The sequence below is a fragment of the Megalobrama amblycephala genome, linkage group LG7 (genome assembly GCF_018812025.1).
Source record: "Megalobrama amblycephala isolate DHTTF-2021 linkage group LG7, ASM1881202v1, whole genome shotgun sequence".
Lineage (NCBI taxonomy): Eukaryota > Metazoa > Chordata > Actinopteri > Cypriniformes > Xenocyprididae > Megalobrama > Megalobrama amblycephala.
In genome coordinates, this window is record NC_063050.1 from 38,261,249 (window position 1) to 38,288,393 (window position 27,145).

At 37.1% G+C, this 27,145-nt stretch overlaps 1 protein-coding gene across 6 annotated transcripts; it reads right to left on the bottom strand.

Annotated features, from left to right (window-relative positions):
• Positions 1 to 485: 485 nt before the first annotated feature.
• elf2b (E74-like factor 2b (ets domain transcription factor)) lies at positions 486 to 27,033 on the bottom strand. 6 transcript variants are annotated; one of them, XM_048197334.1, is made up of 9 exons: positions 26,743 to 27,033; positions 14,998 to 15,118; positions 12,352 to 12,556; positions 5,917 to 6,030; positions 5,650 to 5,826; positions 5,472 to 5,552; positions 4,486 to 4,675; positions 3,976 to 4,338; positions 486 to 2,257 (listed from the first exon to the last, which is right to left on the bottom strand). In XM_048197334.1, the coding sequence occupies exons 2-9, from the start codon at positions 15,070 to 15,072 to the stop codon at positions 1,579 to 1,581; spliced, it is 1,884 nt and encodes a 627-aa protein (XP_048053291.1). In that variant the 5' UTR covers positions 15,073 to 15,118; positions 26,743 to 27,033; the 3' UTR covers positions 486 to 1,578. The 6 variants fall into 6 exon arrangements, with proteins under 6 accessions (XP_048053291.1, XP_048053292.1, XP_048053293.1 ...); XM_048197335.1 differs by lacking the exon at positions 26,743 to 27,033 and adding an exon at positions 17,681 to 18,595; XM_048197336.1 differs by lacking the exon at positions 26,743 to 27,033 and adding an exon at positions 17,553 to 17,692.
• Between the last annotated feature and the right edge of the window lie 112 nt (positions 27,034 to 27,145).

Sequence of the window (27,145 nt, forward strand, 5' to 3'; positions counted from 1 at the left end):
CCGACTGTTACGTAACAGTCGGTGTTATGTTGAGATCCGCGTGTTTTCCGGAAGTCTTTTAAACAAATGAGATTTACATAAGAAAGAGAAAGCAATGGAGTATGAAACTCAGTGTATGTCTTTTCCATGTACTGAACTCTTGTTATTCAACTATGCCAAGGTAAATTCAAATTTTGAATCTAGGGCACCTTTAAAAATTCTAAAAGTTATTTCGGACAAAATTATTCATAGCTATCCATTTTACAGAAATACTGTTTAAAGAATATCATTTTACTGGAATATTGGTAATTCCTACTTTGTTTTTCAATAGTTTTGGTTAGATTAGATCACATCCGGTCTGGGGGAAATCGCATATATCAATGCATCCGAAGCTCAAATTCTGTCAAATTTGTCAAGTTTTTCTGAGATAGTGAAAAGGTGACAAAGACCATGCATCAAGAACAGTTCAGCAGCTGACACATGTATCAAAAACAACACCACTCAAATTCAGGAATATTTTTGTATTTGAGTAAAATCTACTTGAGTACACTTTGAAACAAGAGTACAACAAAATAGAATATACTTCAAATGTTGAATATACAAACTAGATTATTCTGAACACAAACATCTTGTTCTCCCTCTTTAAGGACTAATAAAAAGCAAAAGAAAACAAACGCTTTAGAAATGTATTTGCAGCGAGGATACATGCTGCCGATTGACCTTTCTTTTTCTCTTTTGTGTTGACAAATTGCCATTGTTCTGGAATTTGGACCCAGATATGATTACACCAAAATAGTATGGCCTTTTTTATCCAAGAGATTGAAATGAGAATGCAAAAAATGCTTTGCAGTTTGCTTGCCAATAATACTGTGCTTGGTACAGTGTGTGAGGAAAGAAAACAACAACAACAACAACAACAACAACAACAAAACATGAGCTTAACACAAAAGCTTAATAAGCTTGATTTAAAAAAAAAAAAAAGAAAGAAAAAAGACAAGACAAAAAAAAAAAACTGTTCTAAGGCTGCATTTTTTATAAATTCAGTAAACTGTATAATTCCTATATACAAAGTCCATTACTTCTCTTAGTAGAGATGGAGGGAGAATCGACATGTTCCTGTGAAACACGGGCAGAAGCGTGACTCACAGTGATCGTCAAAAGAAACTGCTGGTTTTGCCTTGCAATTTTAATGTTAAAGAAAAAATCTTTATACAAGTTATAAAAAGTTGAATTTATACTCCCTCAAAAGTTCACATATTTGACTACTACACCTACTCGCTCCTTAGTGTTCTGCTTAGCTGTCATTAGTGTCAAAGTAGTTTTTTTTTTTGGAGAACTGTAGTGTTCTTTACATTGGTCCCTTTAACAACTCATAATTGAAATGACGGACATCCAGGTTTAGTTCACATGATGTGAGAATTGGGGCTTCGATAAAGGCTGGAGTCTTTGCCTGCCTTTTTTTTTTAATATATAAAATGAAACCACAATTGAACTTGAAACTGTACAACTCCAGTTTGTATTCCCAGAATGTGATTGAATAGTATCTGGGGATTATAAATTCATTTATAATTGTTCATGGCCGACAAAGCGCATCACTCTTCAGCTCTCTGCTGCGAACTGTGGTTTTGAATCTTCCTCTACCACCTCTACTGCTTCCTGTGCGAGACTGTCCTGCTCAGAAGTGCTGTCGGGTTTGGACTCTGAGGTTTGGGCTGTGCTCTTCGCTTTTGGAGAGAGCTGGCTCTGTTGAACCTGGATCTGAACTGGGACTGACGCCGGACTCTGTACAGTGACCGGAGTAGACGTTGTCTGAATGGAGATTGGGACTTGAGTTTGCGTCTGGATTGAAACGGGAACCTGCGTCTTCGCCTGAGCCGGACTCTGCTGGGCAGGTACCGCCAGTCTGACCACCTGTGTCCCCGGCGCCACAGACACGGGCGTGAGGGCTCGGACGGCGAGGGGGGCGCCCATCAGATTGATGCCTGTGGGGGTGCCTGGTTTGGCCTGAAGCTGGCACTGCGTGAGCTGGGTTGCAGGGATGGTGATTATCTTGGCAAGCTGAACTGTGATCCTGTCACCATTCTCTGCTGTGGCGGGCACCATCGTTGGCATGGTCTGGATTAGGACTTTGGGTGCGTTCACTCCAGTCGGTGAGCCGGCATTGGTGGGCGCTGTGGTGAAGAGCGAAGGGTTTGCTGACTGCACGGCCACTGTGGAGATCTTCTGCCCCAAGGAGTTTGTCATAACCACCGGCACTTGCATAGCAACCCGCACAGTCCTGGACACAAGATTACGTTTTAAAACAATGTCGAAAAATTGACTGCTTTCAATAATTTTCAGTCAAGAACATGTCAACATGTCACAATCATATAGTAATTTACTATATACACTACATATTCAATATCATTCATCATATACACATGTAATGCTACCAGGGTCAGTATTTACTTGATCAAAAATACAGTAATATTGTGAAATATTATTACAAGTTAAAATAACTTTATTTTAGCATAGCAAACCGCACAGTTCTGGACACAAGATTACATTTAAAAACAATGTCAAAAAAATTGACTGCTTTCAACAATTGTTGTCTCAGAAAATTAAAAAGTGCCCACACTATACTCATTTACAAGTTCGTTACTATAATTTTTGGGGTCTGCTAGAATACATTAACATGATTTAAGGATTTGAAAACATTGTTTCTCTCATAATGTACTTTGCTGCAGCACCTCTTTTCACCTTCTGCCTGAAACGCTCTTTTAGTTCCTGTCTCTTTAAGCCCGGGACACACCAAGCCAATTGTTTTTTGAGGATTGGTAAAAGCAGCCAGTGCATTATGCAAATGTGTAGCATGGTGATGTAGCTAACGGTGTTAATTTCGTTAACGAAATCTATGACGAAAAATGTTCGTTGACAACCTTATTTTTCATGACTAACATGAGACAATGACAAGACGACACCAACGTCTTTCAACAATAATGGTGACTATATCAATATTGTTCATGAAAAAAGACGAAAAAAATGTGGTTTAAAAAATTAAAACCTTGACCAAAATCACTTTGTTTTTTTTGTTGAATAAAGGAGACAAAACATTACTGTTTTTAGGAGCTTTCTTGCTTATATTTGCCAGATTTCAAAAATTTCAATTCCCCAATCAGAGCCTTTCTTTTAAGCCTGGTACACACACAGCCAACAATCGGCCATGGGGCAACACTGGGCCGACTAAGTTTTCCCAGTGTGTTCTGTACCGTTGGCTCTAGTCGAACGACGTCAGGTCTTTTTGGGCCGATTTAACTTGTGCAATTGGCGTCGGCCCGTCGGGAAAAAGAGAAAACTCTGATTGGCTGTTCAGTTTAGAGAACGAGTCGAAGCACGAGAATCAAGTCAAGGCGGTACAGACAGAAGGCTGTTCTAATTTTACGTCATGTCCCTGAGTGTTCCTCTTTATTTGAGATTTTTCTGCTTAAATGACAGTGTCTTTCAGTTAGTCTGTATTCTGTCACAAACTATTTGCTCCAACTAAGGTGCAGGCTGATATCCAACTTAGGAAAAGGAATATGTAGAACTGCACAAGTGCTACTGCTAAGAGTACAATGTCAATACTGCCTTGATTCAAATTTCTCATAAGCTTAATTGAATTGGTCTAAAGAAAGAAAATTTATAATGACTATTTTTGTCTAAAAACTACATATAAAAGAGCAACCAAAATTGACTAAAAGTTGACAAAAAAATGCAATGACTTTTCATCAATTAAAACGTGACTAAAACTAATAAGCATTTTCGTCTGAAGATTAAGACTAAATAAAAAATGATTAAATTTAACACTGGCACTGATAAATAGCAGGACAGCAAACAAGGCATTTCAGGCCAGTTTCAGTGTAGACTTTGTGCTTTGTAATCATGCAGATCGTTTACATGCACATATTGCATGCATATTACATATTAAAGGAAAGGTCAAATAAAAAGCATAATAGGTGTCCCTTTAAGTCTTGTTACCTGGGTGCATTGGCATTAGGAATAATGGTGGCATGAGACTGCTGTGATGGATCCGTTGTCGTGGAGACTGTTACGATGCGCTGAACGGGACTTGCAGTAAGTGCAGCTTTAGCTTTTGGGGAGCCTGGGTGGACTATAGTCCTGCCACCCCCTCTCAAGATGGCAGGGGATTTGGAGAGGTCAGTCGTCAATAGAGTGTCAGATGAGGGAGGAACGCGCTCATAGGCCTTCTCTCCGATTACGTCATCGCCAGGGTCGCACTTATCGTCATCGATGACAACAATGTCTTTAGGCATTTCCTTAAACTGATAGACCAACCTCTGACCCTCTACTTTAGCCAAGATACCTCTCTGATAGTAATACCTGAGAGAGAAACAGAGACATCAATTAAATATACAATAATACATCGGATTGTTCCAGTTATAGATGCCAATTGGTCAATATGGCATTCCAGCCATGTGAAATGTCTTGCAAAACCCATCTTCAATATCTTACGACATTTGCACACACCTGAGCGCTCTGCCCATCGTTTCATAGTTCATGTCAGGTTTGTTCTTGTGTTTGCCCCAGAGCTTTGACACAGCTTTAGAGTCCACCAGCTTGAAGATGCCTTTCTCCCTCTGTGTCCACTTAATGTATCTGGGACAGGTGTTCTTATCCTGCAGCAGGTCCAACAGGAACTCCCACAGGTATGTACTTCCTGGAGGAAAACACAAATATGGCATAAGTTCAACAATCTAAACAATATTTGCCAATTAACAGCCACTGGCACTGGCAAAACACGACTGATAATCTAACAAGTTCTATTTAAAAATAACTAAATAATATTGGGGTGGATCTTACGAATCCTGTCAAGAACATTCCACAATCATATAGTAATTTGCTATATACACTAAATTATTCAATACAGTTAATTATATACGCATGTAACGCTACCAGGGTCAGTATTTATTTGATCAAAAATAATCAAAATTTAAACAATTTAAATAACTTTTCTATTTTAATTTATTTTAAAATGTACTTTATTTCTGTGTTGTCAAAGCTGAATTTTACTCCAGTCTTCAGTGTCACATGATCCTTCAGAAATCATTCTAATATGCTGATCTGGTGCTCAAGTAACATTTCTTATTTTTACTGTCTTATTATTTTACTGTCAAGTTTGAAATTAAATGCATCATTCTTATATATGATGCCAAATATTTGATCAGCTGTGTAATTCTACTTTTTATAACAACAATTATATATTGTTCAAATGGTTTAGTGTCTCTAAAGTAATGAAAAATCATCCAAAATTATTTATTTCAGTAACAATGAATACTATCGTGATGTACACAATGTACAACAATAATACATCATATGGTAATGAGAATGAGATCACATTACAGTGTCACATAATTTTGTGCAAATTTACTTTTTCCTTATGATCTGTACTTTTGATATTTTTTGGAGTGAAATTACACATATCGTATGCAAATAACACAACGTATAGGATGTACCTTTCCCTTCCCTAGACTTTTTCTTGATGCCCAGATCTGGAGATCCGTTTGAAATGTGATGGGGTTTGGGTTTCCGCCCAGCTGAAAGGATGAAACGCATAAACAACAGTTAAAAAGCTTGTTAAAAAATGAGTAACCTTTACAAAAAAAGCCTTTGAATATGTGCTAATGTTCTCACATTTTCTTCTCTTGTTGGGTTCCGTCTCCAGCATCTCAGGTTCCTGAAGAACTGTAACCACCTCCATGGGCTCCGAGTCCTCTGTGCTGACCTCCACCACCGTCTCTGTCAGCACGTCAGGTCGCATAGCAGCATGCAGGAACTCCGAAGTATTGATACATGGAGGCACAAACACCTCTACACAGCAGAAAAACAAATCATTATAGAAATTATGTTTACAGCAATGTGAAAGCTAAAATTGAAGGAGGAAGAGAAAGCATTGTTCACCTGGGCTCCGGTCTCCACGCAAGCTGGAGGGAGAGTCCATGTGTAGAAGAGCTTCAGCAGCCTCGATGGTTTTATCAGAGCAGTGCACACTGGAGCCATGAACTGATGCTTCCACTGCAACAGACAAAACACACAAACAAAACTTAATATTCTTCTGAACTTGGTTTGTAAACTTCTTGGGTGCATATTACAATTTCAAAAAGTATCATTGCATTTTTACGACATTATTTAACAGCAAAGTGTCTACACAAGCATTTAAAATGATGCCTTTATCTAAAAAAAGAACGCACACTTCAATACAACTTACTGGTTAACGCTGTGACAAACAGCTTTATTACATTCCTCAATTGAATGGTTTCTTATGGTTAATCATTTGATCTGTCAGTTATGTTGACATATACACTACAGTTCAAAAGATTGGGGTCTGAAATGTTTTTGAAAAAAAGTCTTTTACTCACCAAGGCAGCAATTATTTGGTCAAAAATACAGTAATATTGTGGAAATATTATTACAACTTAAAATACCTGATTTCTATTTGAATACATTTTAAAATGTAATTTATTCCTGTGATGGCAAAGCTGAATTTTCAGCATCATTACTTCAGTCTTCAGTGTCACATGATTCTTTAAAAATCATTCTAATATGCTGATTTGGTGCTCAAGAAACATTTATTATCATCATTATTATTATTATTATTATTATTATTATTATTATTATTAACGTTAAAGACGGTTTTGCTGCTTAATATTACTTGTGAAAACCAAGATAACTTTTTCAGGATTATTTGATGAATAGAAAGTTCAAAAGAACAGAATTCATTTAAAACAGAAATATTTTGTAACATTACTGTCACTTTCAATCAATTAAATGTGTTCTTGATAAATAAAAATATTAAATTTCTCTCTCTCAAAAAATAAATAAATAAATATCTTACTGACCCCAAACTTTTGGACAGTAATGAAATTAATAAATGCTATATACAATGAGGGCCGCAGGAACAAAAAAACCCCTCATGTTTCAAATTGAATGTTTGCACACTGAACTGCCAATAGAGGGTGCTATTGGGTGGAAAACCATTCATGGTTACTCAAAATCATATTCAAAAATCAAACAACTGAACCCCACAGAGCGAGTGACATGTTTGGGCATGGGTGACAAAAACTGGTCTAGAAACAGCTATACGTCAAAAAAAGAAAATATATTACAATTAAACTTTTTTTTTTAATCAAACAATTAAAATCAACATTTTTTGCTCCTGTAAAGTCTTTGGGGTTGTATAAGTTACTTTGATGGCATTCACTTAATAAGTAGACTAAATTAAGTGTGTGACTGACACTTTAATATGGTACTTATGCGCTTTAAACTACTGCCTGACAAAAACACTACCTGACAGTTAACAGATCGTAGAGACAGTGATCGGAAGTCAAAGAGAGCTGACATGAGACCATATAAGTTCAGCACTCTGAGAATGAGTGTTTTGAATCACTTAATATAACCAACATAAATGGGTGTGAGAGGACATATAGCGTAAATCCCGTAAGGACCCATTACCGCAAAAGTGCAACTGCAGACTTCTTGAAATCCTGCCTTTGGACCTAAATAGATCCACAGGAGTCGTACCTGCGATCAGTCTACTCAAAGCCCAATTAGTGTGCTCTAAGACAGTTCAGATAAAAGAATCTGCTAACTGACATGTCACTTCCTTGGACGCTCTAATTTAGAAACAGGTGCAGAGAGGCTGATCTCAGACAAGCAGTTCATGCATATATAGGACGGAACCTCTAGCCTCATTTCTCTTTGGCATTAACATTCAGAGCAACCAGCACCTGTGCCAGTCTATCCAAGCCGTCACTCAAGTCCCATTACAACCTGACCATGCCCATGTTTGGCTATGTTTGTCTGTTGCTGCTCACGGGGGCTATCTTTAGGCAGTCCCAGTCATAAACACATACACACGGTGTCCTCTAGAATGGGTGACCCTGCATGCATTTACTTCCTGTATTCGGACAGATCTGCCCTTGGAGACAGGACACAAATGTGTAGTTATTTAACAGAAAATACTGAAAATGCACATGGCTGCCAACACTTCAAAACTAAGAATAAGAGTGCTTTCAAACAATAAGTACAAATTAAAAATAAAGTTACTCTCGTAAAAAAAGCTTTTTTTGTTTTATTCTTAAAATTCTTGTACATTTAAAAGGTTAGGTCATTCAAAAATTATGTAATTTACTCAACCCTAATGTTGTTCCAAACCTGTATTATTTACTTTTTTAAGAACATGAGAGTGAAGAATTGAGCATTTTTATTTTTGAGTTAACTACCCTAAAAAGAGTCCAAACAACTTCTTTAGAGATATGTTGATTATTCAAAAGTAAATTTGATCTGTAATACCGAATACCAAAACACTGAAGTCAAAGCAACACTAAAATCTCTAAAAATAAGCAGAAAATACAGCATGCTTTATGTCAATATGAATAATGAATACAGATTCGCTGAAATACAAAATACTACAACAGCTTCTAAATAGTAATCGCGTCATTGTTAACATTCATATAATAATAATAATAAATAAATCATTATTAGTAATAATGATTCAGCTGAACAACTGACACGGGAGACCGAATATTGTGGTACTATTTTTCTATCACTAAAATAGCGGTCCACAAGAAAGTAGTGCTGTCCCTCCTCACTTCCGTGTTTACAGTCGTCAGAGCTTTCCCTCCAGTTCTTTCTGAAGACGCTCTCCGAGCTTCCTGCCACTCAATCCCCGCCCCGAATCTGATTGGGCGGTTCTCTAATCAACGCCCCAACAAACAGACAAGACGATTGGTCAGGTGTAGGATTTCGAACGCAGCGCGAATACTATTGGACGACGAGTGCTGTCACTCATAATTTACACAGCCCCGTGGAATAACAATGCTTCCGCCATCAAATTAGCTCTAAAATCCAAACATTCACATGAAAAGAAGTCAAAATATCCACTCGACACTTTCGCAGCAACACATTACATGTCAGAAAAAACAAAACAAAGTGGTGTTTAAAGAAATAAATAAGCGTTAAATGTTGCTTAACATTCAGCGCTAAACTGTGCAGAAAGCAGAGCGACCACGTTTAGATAACGGGACATCTGCGACATAAAGCAAACATGAATTTTAGTACTCAAACTCAATGTTTTTGCATACAACTTAACATTATTTTTTTTTTTAAATGTAGTTTTAATGTAATTGCTCAGCGTGTATTTTTTCCTCCGTTATGCCACATTTCCTTTGAAGATGAGGCATCAAAATAAACCAACCGACAAACGTAAAGCTCTCAGACGCTATTTTCAAAAGAAAACAATTCACTCAACAGATTAACGGGAATTCACAGTTTAGTAAGGCTGTATTTAAGAGTTAAAAATAAAACTCAGTGCCCTTCCGACTCCAGACAGCGTGGCAAAGACGTAGGAAAGACAACATCTCTCCCACTTCCTGGTTTCAGAGCAGCGCACCACCTCCAGAGAAACCCGTTATTTTAACACACTCCACATTTAAAACGCCCTCAGCGCCGTGCAAACTAAACACTGTGCACGCTGATCGCGCATAACACAACATGCACATCTTCACGCTACTTTTCATCACTCCAAGAAAGCAGATAAGAAAATTAGGCAACGCCATGCAGGTTGCCAACCAAGGTGATCACTTCCTGAAATGCCCTCCATTACTTTAGAGCACAACTTCACGGATCTCAGCGCTGAGGCGCGAGCACTGCTCTGCTGCGCCCCAAACAAACCCACGCTGGCGAGCCAGAACACGCGCTTTGGTCTTTTTACCTGCTCGGATAAGTAGATCGAGCTGGTTAGCGGGTCCCTCATGCAGCGACGTCGCCATGTTTCGTCCAGAGGTGCAGATTCACATTGACTCGCATTGAAAGCGTTTAGAGACGCACGACTCGCAGATCACTCCGCCTCCACAGGAAATCTCCACAAACTCAACAGCGCGCACAGATCCTTCCGCGCCAAACACAGGAAATCCTCCGCGCGCTCTTGCGTTACGTTCGATTTACGTCAACAGCGGAGAAAAAGAATTTTGTAAACGAATACTTATTTCATCTTTTAAAAATCACATTCGGCATACGTATTTTACAAAACAATAAATATAACTTTCTCCACAAAACGAATTTAAATAAATGAAAATAACAGTTCTGAATAACGTAACACGAATATGACAGTAGGCATTTCCATTTCTATATCCTTTTAGCGTCTTTTTTATTTTATTCTTATCTAGAAGGGCATTTTCTTATAAAATGTTCTTAAACAGCTTCCTATTGTAATTTAAGCACTTTCAACTGTCATCTCAAAGTATCTGAAATATATATAAATAATAACTGTTCTGAATAGACACGAATATGACAAGTATAAGTTTCTTTTTTCCATATTATTTTTTGCAATGTTTTAACATTCTTTTTAGCACTTTCAACTGATCTTAAAGTCTCTGAAAAATAAAATGAGGGTATTATGATGTCACGTGATATCAAAAATATATAATTTGTTATAAGTGTCTTAAACATTGTCATGAGTATTACAATAAGTATTTTTATAATACAAAAAGTATTATAATGTGAGGAATGACCATTTTCTGGACAGAACTTTAAAGAATGTCCACAAGAGGGCAGTAGATATCCATCACAGGACACGGCCTTGGCACCAAATCTATATAAAACACGATTATATACATGATTTACTCAACCTCATGTTGCTCCAAACAAGTATTGCTTACTTCTTATGTGGAACATAAAATTAGATACTAAGAAGACCCAGTCACTATTCACTTTAATTGTTTTTTGTTTTTTTTTCCCATACAATGAAAGTGAATGGTGAATGAGACGGTCAGTTCTTAATATTCTGCAAATGAATCTACTATGGATTGGACAACATAAGGGTGAACAAATAATGATGACAAATTTTTCATTTTGGGTGAACTGTCCGTTTAAAGTAGCAATCTCTGCTAGATCAGTAAAATATAATTCTATTACAGAAATTAGTTGTAAAAATAGTGCAACCCTGTGTTTGGCTGCTAGTAACTGTAACCAATACAAGAAAGCTATCTTTGTGCCACATGGTTGATTTTATAGCATGCTTATGTGGTTAACCTCTGAAATGATGCATCACTAAAAGCCCATAAATCCCAGTCCTTATGATTGGCATTCTATATACGACATATAATAACAAGCAAGAGTCTGCATGCACAAAAAAACAGGATACCTAACCACTGACTTAACTGTTATAGTCAACTCTCTCCCCATGTCTGAGTCTGCAGCATTTAATGTGCATCAATGGCCACCATGAAGTATTGCGCAATTAAGGTTTACAAATGCATAATGCTGGATGCACAATCGGATGTTTTTCCAAACGGTGGCTTCACAAAGTCTCACTGCCAAAACTCAGGATTCAAAATATGTTAACATGCAGTCACTAGAACAGAGAGCATTTAGCACATGTGAACAAAAGCACATTAAGTAACAGTGGTAGCTGTGGTAAATGTGTGAAAATAGTGTACTGAACAGCTAGAAGTTGACTTGTAGCATTATGATGAACAGATACAACAGCATTATATATATATATATATAAAATATTATTTGCTAGTTATTGAAATGCATATTAACAAAAATGCTGTTGTATCTGTTCATCATAATGCTACAAGTCAACTTCTAGCTGTTCAGTATATATAACTATATATATATAACTATATATAACAGGTCTCTTATATAGTCTTGTGATCAGCTAAGAACAAAGATTAAGGAAAGCATTCCCTCCCATTTAATATGACTACACAACAATAATAATAATGTATTTATAAATGATTAATAAGTTATAATTATAAATGATTAATTATAAAGTAAATATATTATAATTATATAACAATAAATATATTATAATTATATAATAATAAATATATTATAATTATAAATGGTAAGTATTTTTTATTCTAGTATCATGATAAAAAATTAAATCAATAAAAAAATATATGAGGCCTTATGAGGTAGTGTAATTGTGAACACTTATGTTTAGAGTGCATTCATTAAAGACTATGAATGTGTGTCCATTAAAGGTGCTAAAGAGGATCTTTTCGTCGACTGAGAAACCAAAGACTGTTAGTGAGTTTACGCGATGATCGCGTAAATGATTGGCTGATGTTTTTAAGGCCCTACCTCGTGCACAGATGATGTATATTAATATTATTCCTTTCAGTGCACCTAATAAATAGTCTTTTATCAGTTAGTAAAGAGTTTCAAGTAATATTGCAAAAATGTACAAAACAAAACATCCTCTTTAGCACCTTTAAGTGTTGCTGAAGCATGAAAGAGTGTATATCTTTGAATTTCCTGGCCAGGTGTGCTCATAGGGTTGAGTGAGAATCAGCTGAGAAAGAGAGAAGAGTCGTTATGTGTTCTCACCTGTCTCCAGCACCTCAGTCTCCACCTCCTGCTCCTCAGCCACTCCCTGCATCAGGTAAGTCTCATCGTCGTACACCAGCACCTGAGCAGCGAAGCCCTGCTCCAACCGCGCACCGGGCACTGGCTCCACGATCACCGCAGGGTACTCCGCCTCTCCTTCCACCTCTCCCTCCATTTCTCCCTCAACCTCATACACACCCTCCTCCTAGACAGAGAACAGAGGTTTCATGATCAAGAAAAAAACGGAATACTATTCTAAACATTAATTCTAACAGATCAAGATTTCAAGAGTTGCTGTAAAGTTTTACTGCATTATAATGAACAAGACTTTCGACAGTTCTACAAAACTTTAAAGGGTTGTTCACATTAGAAAGAAACTATAAAGATAACTATATTAGCAGTGGCCGATCAGATCAATACTGATTTTTGATGGCCAATGGACTATATGATGACAATTAAAAAATGCCAAATATCGGCTGATATATCAGCTTTGGCTATATATAGGTCGACCACTATATATTAGCGTCCACACCAATGGTTCTGTTTATTATTAGCACGTGCTGCAGTTGTATACTGCTTTAAATGCTCAAGCTCTTTAAAGTCAGGTGGATTCTGATTCTGAATTATCAATCATCAGCTGGATAAAATCTTTCTGAAAGTGATTCCAATGATATTGTGTTGTTATAGCTGTGGTGTGGACCTCCCAATTCAGAATGATTATTAAAACTTTATAATTATAGTTATTGCTATAGTTATCATCCCTTAACATATTTTGGAAACTAAATATCATAAGCTGATTTTCAGGGAACGTGACAAACATAGCTTTGCATAGGCAGAATTTTTACTATTTGATCATCTTTGCAGCTTATTCTGACTAAAAACTGCTCACTTTTACAGGAAAACTTGGTCTGACCAACAATTAGATTTTTTTTAAACATTTAAAGTAATTTAAAGTCCACATGAAATCAAAATTCGCATGACTATTTACTGTTAGTGCACATCAGTGTTGTTACTGTTCACTAAAACTTAAATTATTTAAAATTTTTGGTAACTGAAATAAAGCTGAAATAAAACAATACAAATTAGATGAAAAACTTACTTTAAAAACTGAAACAAATAAGTTGAAGTACTAAAATTACTAAAGCTAAAACTAGAAAATCCAATTAAAACTAAATAGAAATAAAAAATAAATAAAACTAATAACAACAAAACAAAAGCCCATAATAAAATTACTAAAACTTAAACTAAAATTAAAATGAAAACTGAAAATATTCAAATAAAAGCTAGTCTAGTGGTGAACAATTCATTTGTGCAAGTTTAAATTTCTCTTCATAATCTTTAGTCAAAATCTGAAAATTTGCTTCCACTTAAAGGATTAGTTCACCTCAGAATTAAAATTTCCTGATCATTTACTCACCTCATCATGTCATCCAAGACGTTCACGTCTGTCTTTCTTCAGTCGAAAAGAAATTAAGGTTTTTGAGGAAAACATTCCAGGATTTTTCTCCATATAGTGGACTTCAACAGTTACCAACCGGTTGAAGGTCCAAATTGCAGTTTCAATGCAGCTTCAAATGGCTCTACATGATCCCAATAAGGAACTTGTCTAGGGAAACGATGGGTCATTTTCTAAAAAAAATAAAACATGTACTTTAACTACAAATGCTCATCTTGCACTAGCTCTGCGATGCGACAATCACGTTGGAAAGGTCAAGCGTGACGTAGACGGAAGTATCGCGGTAGGGCGAAAACCTCCATCTCATTTTCTCCTCCAACATAAAAATCGTCCAACATTGTTTTACCTTTTTCTGTAAAGGACGTTTGACTTAGTCTTTGCACATTCGCTTTGTAAACACTTGCTCGGTACTTCCGCCTACGTCACACATGACCTTTCCAACGTGATGATCGCCATGCAGAGCTAGTGCAAGACCCTTATTTCTTGGCTGGGATCGTGAGAGCTGCATTTAAACTGCAATTTGGACCTTCAACCCATTGGTAAAGAAAAATTAAAAGAGAAAAAATCCTGGAATGTCTCCCTCAAAAATTTCTTTTCGACTGAAGAAAGACAGACATAAACATCTTGGATGACATGGGGATGAGTAAATCATCAGGAAATTTTAATTCTGAAGTGAACTAATCCTTTAAGTAATGGTGTTCCTTCTCTAATAATAAGGAAATGGTGAGGAGGTGCCATCTGATTTTTTCTTATTCATTATTCCGTTTAAAAATACGTCATGTCACAAAACTGAACCAAAGTTCAGATGTAACTGTGGGAAAAGGCTGAGTAACCTGGTGATCTCCAGAAGTTTTCATTTACTTGTTTGTGCCACAAAAAAGGAGCAACCCACTCTCAGCACATGACGTTACTGTTCCATCTCACTCATCGTATATGGTTTGACAAGCTCTAATCTGATTAGCTGATCTTTGGTCAGTTCCTGCCAGAATAAACCACAAAGTCGACAAACTCCATGCCAGTAGACAAAAATATGACTATGGCAAGTCTGACTGCTGCAAATTGTGTAATGCCAGTGAATCATATTGGACCTTGCTATATTTGAGTGGAATATACATCAGACGAGTGGTCTGTAGATGCGAGACTAGCAACAACTAAAAATAAAAAAAGTTTTGTAGTTGTGAAATTCTTACCGGTAAATGGTCGTCCACTGCTGTAACATACTCCACCACTGTTCCTCCACTGTCTACAAGCACCACAGACGTCATGACTCATACCCCACACTCTGCTGACTCCCTGTGGCAAACTCCAGGACTGCAGTCGGACAGCACGACAAGAGACAAAAGACATAAAGTGAAAACATTTTCATTGGCACTCCAAAGAAACAACATATCTCAAACATTCATGAACCTCATGCGCAGAGCCAACGCGAGCCACTCTCCTTTTCTTTCAGTCTGGCTCAACAGGAAACTCACTCTTTCTAAGTAACAGACCACCAAAACAGGAAGCCTGCCTGTGAAACACTGACGCCATGGCAACAGCCAACATGCTTTTGTTGGTGGAGCTGAAATGAAAACTATTACAGCTGCAAAATGCTCCCAGATTAAAAGTCTTTCTCAATCCACCTTCGTAAAAGAAAGGGAGAGAAACAAGAAGCCTCAGTGGGACAGTCAAGCAGCTGAATTATTGAGTGACTTTGCTACAGCACTCCAGACAGCTAAAGTGACAGAGACAACATGCACATGCTTAGACCACTGAAAACAAGAGGGAGAGTTCAACTAAAAATGAAAATTCTGTTGCTCATTTACTTATCCTCAAGTTTTTCCAAACCTGTATGACTTTATTCTATCTGTGAAACACAAAAACCGAGGTTAGGCAGAATGTTCTCGCCATTCTTTTTAATGCAATAAAAGTGAAAGGGGGCAAATACTGTAAAGATCCAAAAATGACCCAAAAAAAAGCACCATAAAAGTATTCCATATGACTAATGATGCATAAAAATTTTAGTTATTGAAAATTATCAACCTAAATTGCCATTTTCAGTTTTCAGAAAGAATAGAAACCATTACTTGAACATCAGATAACAAAAACACTGACACCGAGAAATAGCAGAATGCATGAAATCTCATGCAATACAAAAAAAAGAACAGTAAAAAAAAATGTCTCTTTTGAAAAGGCAAAGCAGCTTGTTGTTTAAGAGTACATAAATGTTTATATTAGCCACTTAACAGCACTGTTAGTACTCCGTTTACTATTCACTGGTAGTAGTTAGTGAAAAAAGCTAAATCTCTATCTTGAACAGTTTTTAAAGTCAATATATGCATAAATACATTGCATTATGGAAGCCTGTTTCTGCAAATTCTGACTTTCTTCTCAGAATCTTGTGATATAAAGTTGCAATTGCAAGTTATAGAGTCAGAATTATAGAGAACTTTTTTCGTGCAAGTGAGTGTATATCTCACAATTCTGACTTTTTTTCCTCACAATTCTGACTTCTTAGAATTGTGAGATTTAAATTCATAATTGCGAGTTATGACGTCCAATTCGGAGGGGGGATCTCACAATTTTGACTTTATAACTCGCAATTCAGAATTGTGAGATAAAAACTTGCAATTTTGAGAAAAAAAGTCACAATTGCAAGTTTATATCTCGCAATTCTGAAAATTTTGTGATATAAAATCGCAATTGTGAGTTATAAAGTCAGAATTTCGGGATATAAACAATTGCGAGAAATAAAGTCTTTATTTTGACTTTATAACACGCAATTGAGACTTTATATCACTTAATTCGGAGAAAAAAAGTCATAATTGTTAGATAAAAAGTCGCAATTACCTTTTTTATTTTTTATTCAGTGGCGGAAACAAGCTTCCATATTGCATAGTTTTTAAAATATTACATTAAAGATTTTAAAAGTTCTCAGAGTGAAGATGCCATAGAAATAATGGCAATATCTCAAAAAACTATTGTAATCGCTTAGAAAATGTTAGAAAAAGCAAATGCTCACAATCAAAGGCTAATTAAATTGTCCCAAAAATCCATTTTTAGCCAAGATGGCTAAAAATGACTTATGTTGTCATTTCATCACAACATAAGTCTTGTGTGCGATATTCCAAGTTTTCTGGAGTCATACGATAGCTTTGTGAGACTAAAATTTAAGTCATTTACAACTGTACCCTCCACCACAACTCTCAAAACTCATTCAAGTTCATGTACACCCAAATAATGGCATGTGTGTTGTGGTAACCGATTGCGCTGCAATATATACTTTTATGGTGCTTTTCTGGAGATCAAACATTCAGTTGCACTGTATGAAGAACAGAATGAACATTCTGCTAAACTCATATGAGCCAGAGTAAATGAAAGAATTGAACTTACACTGCATGAAATGTCTTCATGGCACCACGGATGTTTGCATTTCCTCTCATTAATCGCAAAGAGTAAATAAAGAACACCATAGTGACAGACACTTAAGATTGTTAAAGTGATCTTATAAATTCCCTGTCCAATTGCCACAGCAACGCAGTCACAAGGTCTGCGCAGGGGTGAAGAGGGGTGTGGTAACTAAATGTGACACACACACTTCCTCACAGATGCATCTGGATCATGTTATCCGCAAATCACAAAATGACAAGTTTCTTTCAGCTTCCCCATTAGTGCTTTCCCTATAACTGCTGCTAAAGAACAACTTGTGCTTTAAGCTCATTAAATATAAAGAAATTATATAGAATTTCTGCATAGCCTCACTCACCATCTACACTTTCTGGCTGAATAGCTTGATGATTGTACTATTACTTGAAGGGTATGTTGCAATTCAGTACAAGCCATGTTATTAGATAGCATCAAGGAAGTTCAAGCAGTAATTCATCTGTTTCCAACCTATTGTTCCTGGTGCAGCTGTGGAATTCCACAGTGTTCCTTTTCCATTCCAAGCCGTATTCCAATTTCCTAGGACACATTCTAAGACGTTTCTGGTCGACTTCAGCCATCGCTTCTTGTCCTTGTAAAATCTCCACATTCCAACAAAATGACTCGACAGAAGACAGCCACTTTCCCCACAGCACCATCAGGGAAACAGTGAGTAAGGACCGAATGAGAGAAGTGCACGTAGTCTGCACCGTAGCGTTTGGCACACTATTGCTTTCGTTTCCTGTTTTGTCCTTCACACCTGTTCCTCTATGTCTTCAATCTTTAAATGGCGCTGTATCTTTCTCATGTCATTCGTTCAATCTAACATGCTCACATCTCAAGGGTGAGGCAGCATTTGTAAGTTCGACTCAGCATTCTGTGAGGCAGGATCACATGGTCGGAGCTTTCCGAACAGGCATCACATGACCAGTGCACAACGCTGCTTTTGTGTCCTCAACAGACTCTCCAGTGATGCAACGTCCCACCTTTAGAAACACACACACACGCAAGGGATGCCAAAATCCAGCCTCCACCCAACAGTCCTCCAGATGCAACAAATTATTCCACAATGAGAATCTACTCCCCTCAAGCCTTCTGTCAAAAAACACATCACCTAACTGACAAAAACCCACTTCTGTTTTTTCTAGATTCAGTTTAACTCTGTAGCCATACATCTTTCTTCAATGGAACCCAAGCGGAGATCTTTTAAACAATGTTTATGCTGCTCTTAACCATAAAATAAAAGCATACAATGAAAAAGGGCTTTCCGGCTCTATAAAAGTATGACTGCACTATATTCTAAAGCCTTTTTGTGAGGTACACACTGAAATTGTCATTTTCCTGTTACAAAAAAAGAACATCAGCATTAAATAGACCAACAATTTAAAATACAGATTACAAATCTAATCTCTAATACTCTAAATTGTTATTTAGCAACAAATTATTAGTCTAAGATCTCATAATGCAAGTTGTTAATCATTGAAAATCAAGATATAAAAACTGTAATTTTCAAATCTTGCATGCAGTTTTTGCATATTTTATCTCGTCACATTGCAATTGGTTTCGGGATGCGCAGAACCAATTCCATTTGGCATCACTGTGATGTCAAACCTGCTGCAACTTTTACAAACAAAGTGTGAATATACATTAAAGTCTAAATGTGATTTGAGAACAGCAGCAGAGGGCAAGATGTGTAGTGAATAAAAACACACCAAAGACTTAAAATACTTTTACAAGACTTTTTTAATGTTTTTGGAGCTTAAATGACCTTACACTAGGGCTGCACGATATATCGCATGAGATTGTCACGCGCATTTCGTCAGTAAAGCCGGTTCCCTGATTACCGCTAAATCGCCATCACCTGCTTTCAAATGGAGCGGCATTTAATAGACAGAGCCATAGTTCACTGAAAAGCCACGCAATATCGCGTTCATTATCGAAGGCGATTCATCTGCGATATGAACGCGATATTGCGTGGCTTTTCAGTGATCTACGGCTCTGTCTATTAAATGCCGCTCCATTTGAAAGCAGGTGATGGCGATTTAGCGGTAATCAGGGAACCGGCTTTACTGACGAAATGCGCGTGACAATCTCATGCGATATATCGTGCAGCCCTACCTTACACCACGTCTACACTGGATGCAGCACGACAACAAATTCCTGACAGTAAACGGATTCCCCGTTCTGTTTCTCACTTGGTCCAAGCGCTTTGCAACGGTCGGTTTGTCACGTTCAGCGTAGACAGCTTTGCGGCGCGATGCGACGCGGCAACAGTCGCGTCTGGTGTAGACACGGTATTATTATCTGAAACAGTAGAGCATGAACATTCTGCCCAAAATCTGCTAATAATAATAGTAATAATGGAACAAAAAAGTGATTTTCACTATTATTTACAACAGAATCTGCATTGTTAAAAAAAATTTACTTGATTTTCAAAAGTCAGCCAAACTTGTCCGTCTCTGATTAACATGTAGGCCTAATTTATTTAAGCCATGAAATAAACTTAATTCCGTAAAATAAGTATGATGAACTATGCAACAGGCATTTCAAATGTCTCCAGCACATTTTATAATTAACCAAAAATCAAAACACAGTTCACCCCTCACGCATGTTATCACATCCTTAGGCTTAAGAAAAAGTTACTGTCTGTCGGTTGGAATATAAGAACTAAAAAACATCCACATAACACACTCATGAATCACTTAATTGAATACTGGCCGGCTCAGGGGCCATTTACACAACACCACTTTCAAATAAAAACGGAAAACTTTTTATATGTTTTGGCCATTCATTTACATGACAACGGCAAATGTCTCCCATTTTGGGTGACTGAAAATGCAAACTATTGAAAACAGAATTAAAATTGCAAGTTTTTGAGAGCGATACCGTTTTTGTCTCCATGTAAACTACAAACGCGTGAATATGTGAAAACAGCAACATCATGCGCATGCGTATTATGTGTTCAGTCTACAGGCACGTAGTGTTTCTTTACAAAGTGACATCGCCAACAACTGGCCTGACAGCATAATACAGCGTTTTTAATTGTTTTCTCGGATCCATGTGAATGGGGATTATTTTGACCACATTGTTGTCTGTACACGAAAAACACAAACTTTTCATTTTTAGTACATTGTTGTCGTGTAAACGTACCCTAAGAAATAAATAATTACTACCTTACCATCCATCAGTTTTCAAATGCACGTCATTTGAATGTCATAACATCGATGTCTGTCAAAAAATAACGTGCACAATAGACAATACACAGTAATATTTACGAGAAGTCCAGGGAGTACATACATTTACTGGAAAACCAACACTAATCGATGTTTTGAATGCGTCATCATCGCTTTACAAGAAGAGGGTGAAAATGGCGGCCTGACTGGCTTCAACATTCTGTCTGTCAGAGACGATAATGTGAGTAATACAACGCACGCGAGTACAAATTTGTTCTTCACTTGCAGAAATTGATTTGGAGTGATCAGGGAACAGATATACTTCAAATTGCATGCTAAAGAGAATTAATGACAATACAATTGAAAAACTTTGCTGGGTTAGTGAACATCGTTCAATGTGTTGGTTGAGACAGAATTTTGGCAATAGATGAACTGTTAAATGAGCGATCTAGAGATGAGTCCCTGTAGTCGTCCAATTTGACTCTCATTTGCTGATGTAATATATATTATAAACTTGTCAGGTGATTTTATTAGAGCCGTCATGATTCTTTGATTACATCCAATACATTCAAATAAAAAAACCTAAATTCCAATTTACCTGTGCGCACGTTTGATAAATACAGATTTTCTTGAACTTAGGCACATTCTAAATTTAATTTGTAGGACAAAATATAGAACCTTTTCTATGCACTGTTGATAAATGAGGGCCCAGGAATTTGTTATAATACATAATATACATAAGTTGATTGTTTATATTATGTATATTATATTATGTATTTTTTAACAGTATTATTCTATAAAGCCATATGATTACTTCACTTGCTTTTGATACTTTATTTGAACCAAATATTATTGCCTCATTATTATTATATATGTATTTTAAGTCATTTTAAAGGACTTTTGCTTGGGTTTGCCATTTTTATTACATAAAAAAATCCCGATTACTCGATTAATCGTGAAAATAATCGACCAATTACTTAATTTCCAAAATAATCGTTATATATATTTATATATAAATAATCGTGACAGCCCTAATTTTTATTTATTAAAAAAAAATATCATAATTTGTTACATTTAAGCAAATTTCAACTCCTTTTGTGTTCCACATGTAAATCATACATGACACAAGGGTGGGCAAATAATGACATAATTTTTAATGTTGGGTGAATTGTTCCTTTCATTCAATCAAACAAGAAACAAACTGCTCCTAAAATATATGGCAATTGTACTTAAGATGGCAGTTCCATTTTTTTTTTTTTTTATATGACTCCGAGTACAGAATCACACACAAAAGTGCAGATGGCAAACAGGGGAAGCTGTGCATGAGTCAGTGGGGGTCAAATATTTGAGCCAAACACAGCAAATGTTGACTGACCTGTAAAATTGGTTCACAAAGCAGACAAATTTCTCTGCATTCAAACGCAGCTATTTGATGACTAAAAATGATGATGGCAGGTTATGTTCTGGGAATGGTCACATTGCCTCCCACAATCCACCACAGCAGTCATCTTGTAAGGGGTGTGTGCGTTAGTTAAAAGGTTAGTTCACCCCAAAATTCTGTCATCATTTACTCACATTCCTGTTGTTCCAAAACAGTAAGACTTTTGCTCATCTTCAATACACAAGTCAGAATCCGCTCAACACCGCACAAAATGGCAGAGCTTTTGTTCAGCACGATTGCTACATGCTCACGAATCCTTTCATTATAACCAACTAATTATATTGATAATAATGGAAGTTTTTGCAAGATTGTAGCACTCTCTTTGTGTACCTCGCATGGTAATTGACCATAACGGCAGCGATCTTTGCTCGCTTTCTGTATATAAAATAGGCTATATTTTTCATACTGCTAACTACACATTGAAAAGTTTCTGGATTGACAACCATATTTAAATGCTTGATTGAATCCAATAGACAATCATAACAATAGCAATGGACGAAGAAAAAAAAAAAAATCAATCTGATACTGTATGTCAAATGTGTTGGTTAGCTCACCCAAAAAAATTAAATTTCTGTCATTAGGTACTCACCCTCATGTCGTTCCAAACCCGCAAAACCTTCGTTCATCTTCAGAACACACATTAAGTTATTTTTGAGGGATCTTTTTTTATCTCCCATAGAAAGCAAGGAAGATTACCACATTCAAGGTCCAGAGAAGTAGTAAAGAGATCGCTAAAATAGTCAACGTGATTTCAGTGGTTCAACCTTAATGTTATGAAGCGACAAAAATACTTACAAAAATAACGACTTAATTCAACCATTTCTTCTCTTCCCTGTCAGTCTCCTATGCAGTTAACCAAGTGCAGTGCTTCTGTGTTTATGTTCGAATGGCAGCTGGGTATTGGCCGACGCTGTTCACGTGAGCACTAGTGGTTCAACGGATCACAAAACTCACGGTTCGGATCATATCGCGGTTATTAAAGGTGCTAAAGAGGATGTTTTGTTTTATACATTTTTGTAATATTACTTGAAACTGTCTTTACTAACTGATAAAAGACTATTTATTAGGTGCACTGAAAGGAATAATATTAATATACATCATCTGTGCACGAGGTAGGGCCGATCATCGCGTAAACGATTGGCCCTCTGGCTTGTCAATCACTGCCATTACGTTCCTTTGAAAGACGTGCGCAGATTGGCCCTCTGGCTTGTCAATCACTGCCATGACGTTCCTTGCGCGAGACGTGCACGGCTGCACGCTCCAGTAACTTTCCACACTCCACAGGCGCCGCATGCAATGTTTTTGTCCGGAGACAGGAGTAACAACTGCAGATTATGAGTTACCTGCGGTGAGTCCGACATAATGAATCCACTAACACGACACAGCAAATGCCGGTGGTAAACACTCGTGCTCCAATACTCGTGCACGAGTTTTGGGAGGCGTTCCCTGGAAATGAGCTGTGAAGGAGGGGGGTTGTTCTTACGCATGCGCTCATTTCAAAAATTCACTAACAGTCTTTGGTTTCTCAGTCGACGAAAACATCCTCTTTAGTACCTTTAAGTCACGGATCGGATCATTTTTCAGATTAGCACAAAAAAAATTGGGGGATGGGGGGTAACTTTGCATTTATTACTTAGGCCACTTTAACTATTCCGATACCACAGCAGAAACTACTAGCCTAACTAATACATTATTAAAGGCAAGTGAACAGACTGTAAAAAGAACAAATACTGTACACCAATTACAAGCATAGATAAATACAACAAAGTTACAAATAAAGTATAAGGTCTAAGTAACTGTAGTGTTAATTTTCATGTACAGAAATGCAATAATTAAATGTAAAATTTCACTGTATAAATTTAATATAGATTAATCTTTGTTAAAGCTGTGTTTTGTTGTTTGATTTATATGACAGACAACGGCAGGTTGCTGTTACTTTAAGAGTAAGACCCCATATACGCACACATCCGATATACACATCCGAATTCTTACCTCGTTCACTTAAGACATAACCGAATGTGTTTACGAGAATACTTGCCTAGAGGGGTATTTTGACTGACATAATGCATGTATATGTCCATCCAAGTGCATTGAGGACGTGAAAGAGAAATCAATTTGGAGTTCGCAAGCTATCTGAAACGTGCCTCTCTCTCTCTCTGTCTGCGTGCAAGCCTTGTATGTATGTGCGTCTGTGCTCACCGATAAAAGCGTAGCATGCGATACCGAATTTTGCCTCTGCTAGTGCTGGAATGGTTTTAGATCTATTTAATGTGTAAACTAGCAAGAAAAAACACATCCAAATGATAACCTTTCACTCTATTGGAGTTAAACTTGCAATTGATCTGCGAATCACACGTGTGCCGAACCATGGGGCTTCATCTGTACGGATCACGGATCAACAACGATCCGTTTAACCACTAGTGAGCACCACAACGCATGCGTGTGATGCTGACGCAGGAGCCAGCCAATACAGAGTTAGCGTTCTGATGTAGAACCCGGAAGCACTGCACTGTGTCTTCTTTACCACTTTTCTGGACCTTGAATGTGGTAATTTCTTTGCTTTCTATGGGAGATAAAAAATAAAATAAAAAAATAAAAACTCTCAGATTTCATCAAAAATATCTTAATTTGTGTTCCAAAAGATGAACAAAGATCTTGCGGGTTTGGAACGACATGAGGGTAAGTTAATGACAGAAATTTTTATTTTTGGGTGAACTAAAACTTTAAGGTAAATGCAAAATAAATAGACCTGCCACTTTTGCTATGTTGCTATGTTACTTTGTCATTCATTTTATTACTAACTTTCAGTGACTTTATACATTTAAACTAACAGATTTTTAAATATAAAATTGTTCTAAGCACTTTGTTTTATGATCTGTCCTGACACTGATTATTTTTTTAATGCATGAATAAATAGGCTAAGTCAATATTACAAACCATTTCTTTGCATTTATTTTGCATTTATTGTCAGGACTGGGCTCACAGTTCACATGGGTAGGGTACTTTGTACTTTGTGTGTGGGATGACTATGTTTGTCACCCGCCACCACCGAAGCCCATTTCGGACCCAGGAAAAACCCTGGTATTCCCCTGCGTTTCAGTAACTGACAAACAGGGAAATAGATACAAGAAGATCAGTCACTATACATCCCTCAGAGAACAGTTAAAAATTAAGAAATGGAACAACGATGGCACAGCTGTAAACTGACAATGCCAATGGCAACCCCGAGGGAGTAAAGGCTTCGCATGAAATAATTCTGGTTCCAAAGAGCACTGAACCACACCCCGCTTATTGATCTCTGAGCATCTGGAAAAGCAGGGAAACCCAGTTTGATTCCATCTTAATTTTTAAGTCAACATGAAATCCAATTGTTTACCCTACTTAATTTCTTTACACATGACCTTGGACTTTTCAGAGCATAGGAAAGTAAATTTTAGTTATCATTCATTCACGTTGCTTCCATGACAACATAATATGTCATCTGCAATGCCTATTTGCATTTAAACATCTTCCTACGATAAAGTCCAAATCAGTACTGGAACACTGAGATGTGGGTTGCGGGAAAAAACAAAACAGTTAAATTCAATGAAAGCACGAACAGAAACTCACCCTACTCATGGGGATTCAATCTGCAACCCTGCAACGACCGCGTACAAGTCATAATCCATCGCACACAAACATACTTTTACGCTCACCCTCATATGAATTAATCTTCCCAATCTTTAACCTGTCCTTGCATGCACATTTGTCTCAATAACCAATCTTTCCTTGGCTTTAAGAATATGTATCATCATATTGTGACATGGAAGCAGACATGTTGGACATGTATTTCCTAATGAAGCAAAGAAATCTGCTCTAGGGCCTGTACCTTTCAAAGACCTTATCATTTGAAATCAGCAACTGCTGATTTGGTAGATCAAAGTCCGCTGTTGTTGACTTCATTGCTTCCCTCACTTCCAGCAGTCAAAATTAAGGGTTTTCAATATTTTAAATGCCACAAATATAATAATCCTCATGCAAATGACCCCCATTTTAAAATTTAAAATCATCTAAGGACTCCTTAGTGTCCCGGACCCCAATTAAAAAGTAAATAAATAAATCCCTGGTCCAAATGTAAGGATAAGTGACCTTGCCAAGAGAATCAGTCAAACTTAGAAGAATAGAAGAAAGTAATCGCTTACATATGGGATCTTATCAGAGGTTTGCATTTCACTGTAACAGTTACATGCCAGCAAATACAACCCTGACATTTACCATGAGAGTGCGTGTAAAATCAGTGTTTACACCAGTGACTACAACAAAGCCCTGATTCCTGCTGTACTCTCTCCAAATAAGTGGGCGTTACAATATAAACACTGAAGGAAATACCACACACCAATGTTATCTCAGTTCCTTAAAAGGAAAACCATTATTTGTAGAATTCATGTGCTTTTTGAAGGAATAAAAACAGCTTTCCTCGAGCATAAACCCAATACTATGTTCAGTGAATCATCTGACATTATCCCCAATGCTAACAAACCAGCGGTACATTTCAATGCTGAAAAAGTAAAGTAACAAGCTAGTTAGAATTTTTAAAACACTTTACTTCCATAAAAAGCCCATTTTTCTCAGGACAACAGAGAGATATGAACAGCGAAGCGTAAATGGTTAGTTGTCAACTCTCTGCTAGCATTTAGCTTAGCCAGCCAGCAAATACGACACAGAGGAGCTCACAACACAAGAAATATAGCCGCTTTTAAACAAATAAACGATAAAACATTTGTATACATGTCGGGGTTACTCTTTATACTGTAAAGCGACACTAAAAAGCACTATAAAGTGCCTCATTAGATTCGTTACATAGAGCTAAGCTAATATAACCGCATAGTCCCTGCTAATGCTTCTTCGGCGTATGGAAAGCGTAAAAGTAGATTTCTTACCTTGAAAAGCTGATTTTCCGAATCAAACCCACACTCTGTGATTGTTTGGTTTACACGGGCATAAGAAGCTGAGAGTTTGGTGGCTGTGGTGGGTTAGAGCCCGTCACACTGTGGCTGTTAGCGGCTAAGCTCTACCTGATCATCACATACATACATATGCGGGTCTAAACAAGACACACTGAACTACACTGACTCATGGGCCTCTAACACAAGACCTACTAGCCCAAGTCAAATCAGTCCCTTACAATGATCGAGCAGAGAGGACATGGAGGGGTTGTGTTTGCAGACAGTAGATCCAGGTCAGAGTCATGATGTAGAATGACGAGGAGAGGATAAAGAGAAAGATGCACCCTCAGAAACTACTAATTGACTGTTTTGATCAACATTATCAGAGACTATCAAT

Coding starts and splice junctions, on each gene's coding strand:
- elf2b (XM_048197334.1), bottom strand. CDS start 15,072: ATGACGTCTGTGGTGCTTGTAGACAGTGGAGGAACAGTGGTGGAGTAT. Junction 5,827..5,916: donor GCGTGGAGACCGGAGCCCAG/GTGAACAATGCT, acceptor TCTGCTGTGTAG/AGGTGTTTGTGCCTCCATGT. Junction 5,553..5,649: donor ACCCAACAAGAGAAGAAAAT/GTGAGAACATTA, acceptor TCATCCTTTCAG/CTGGGCGGAAACCCAAACCC.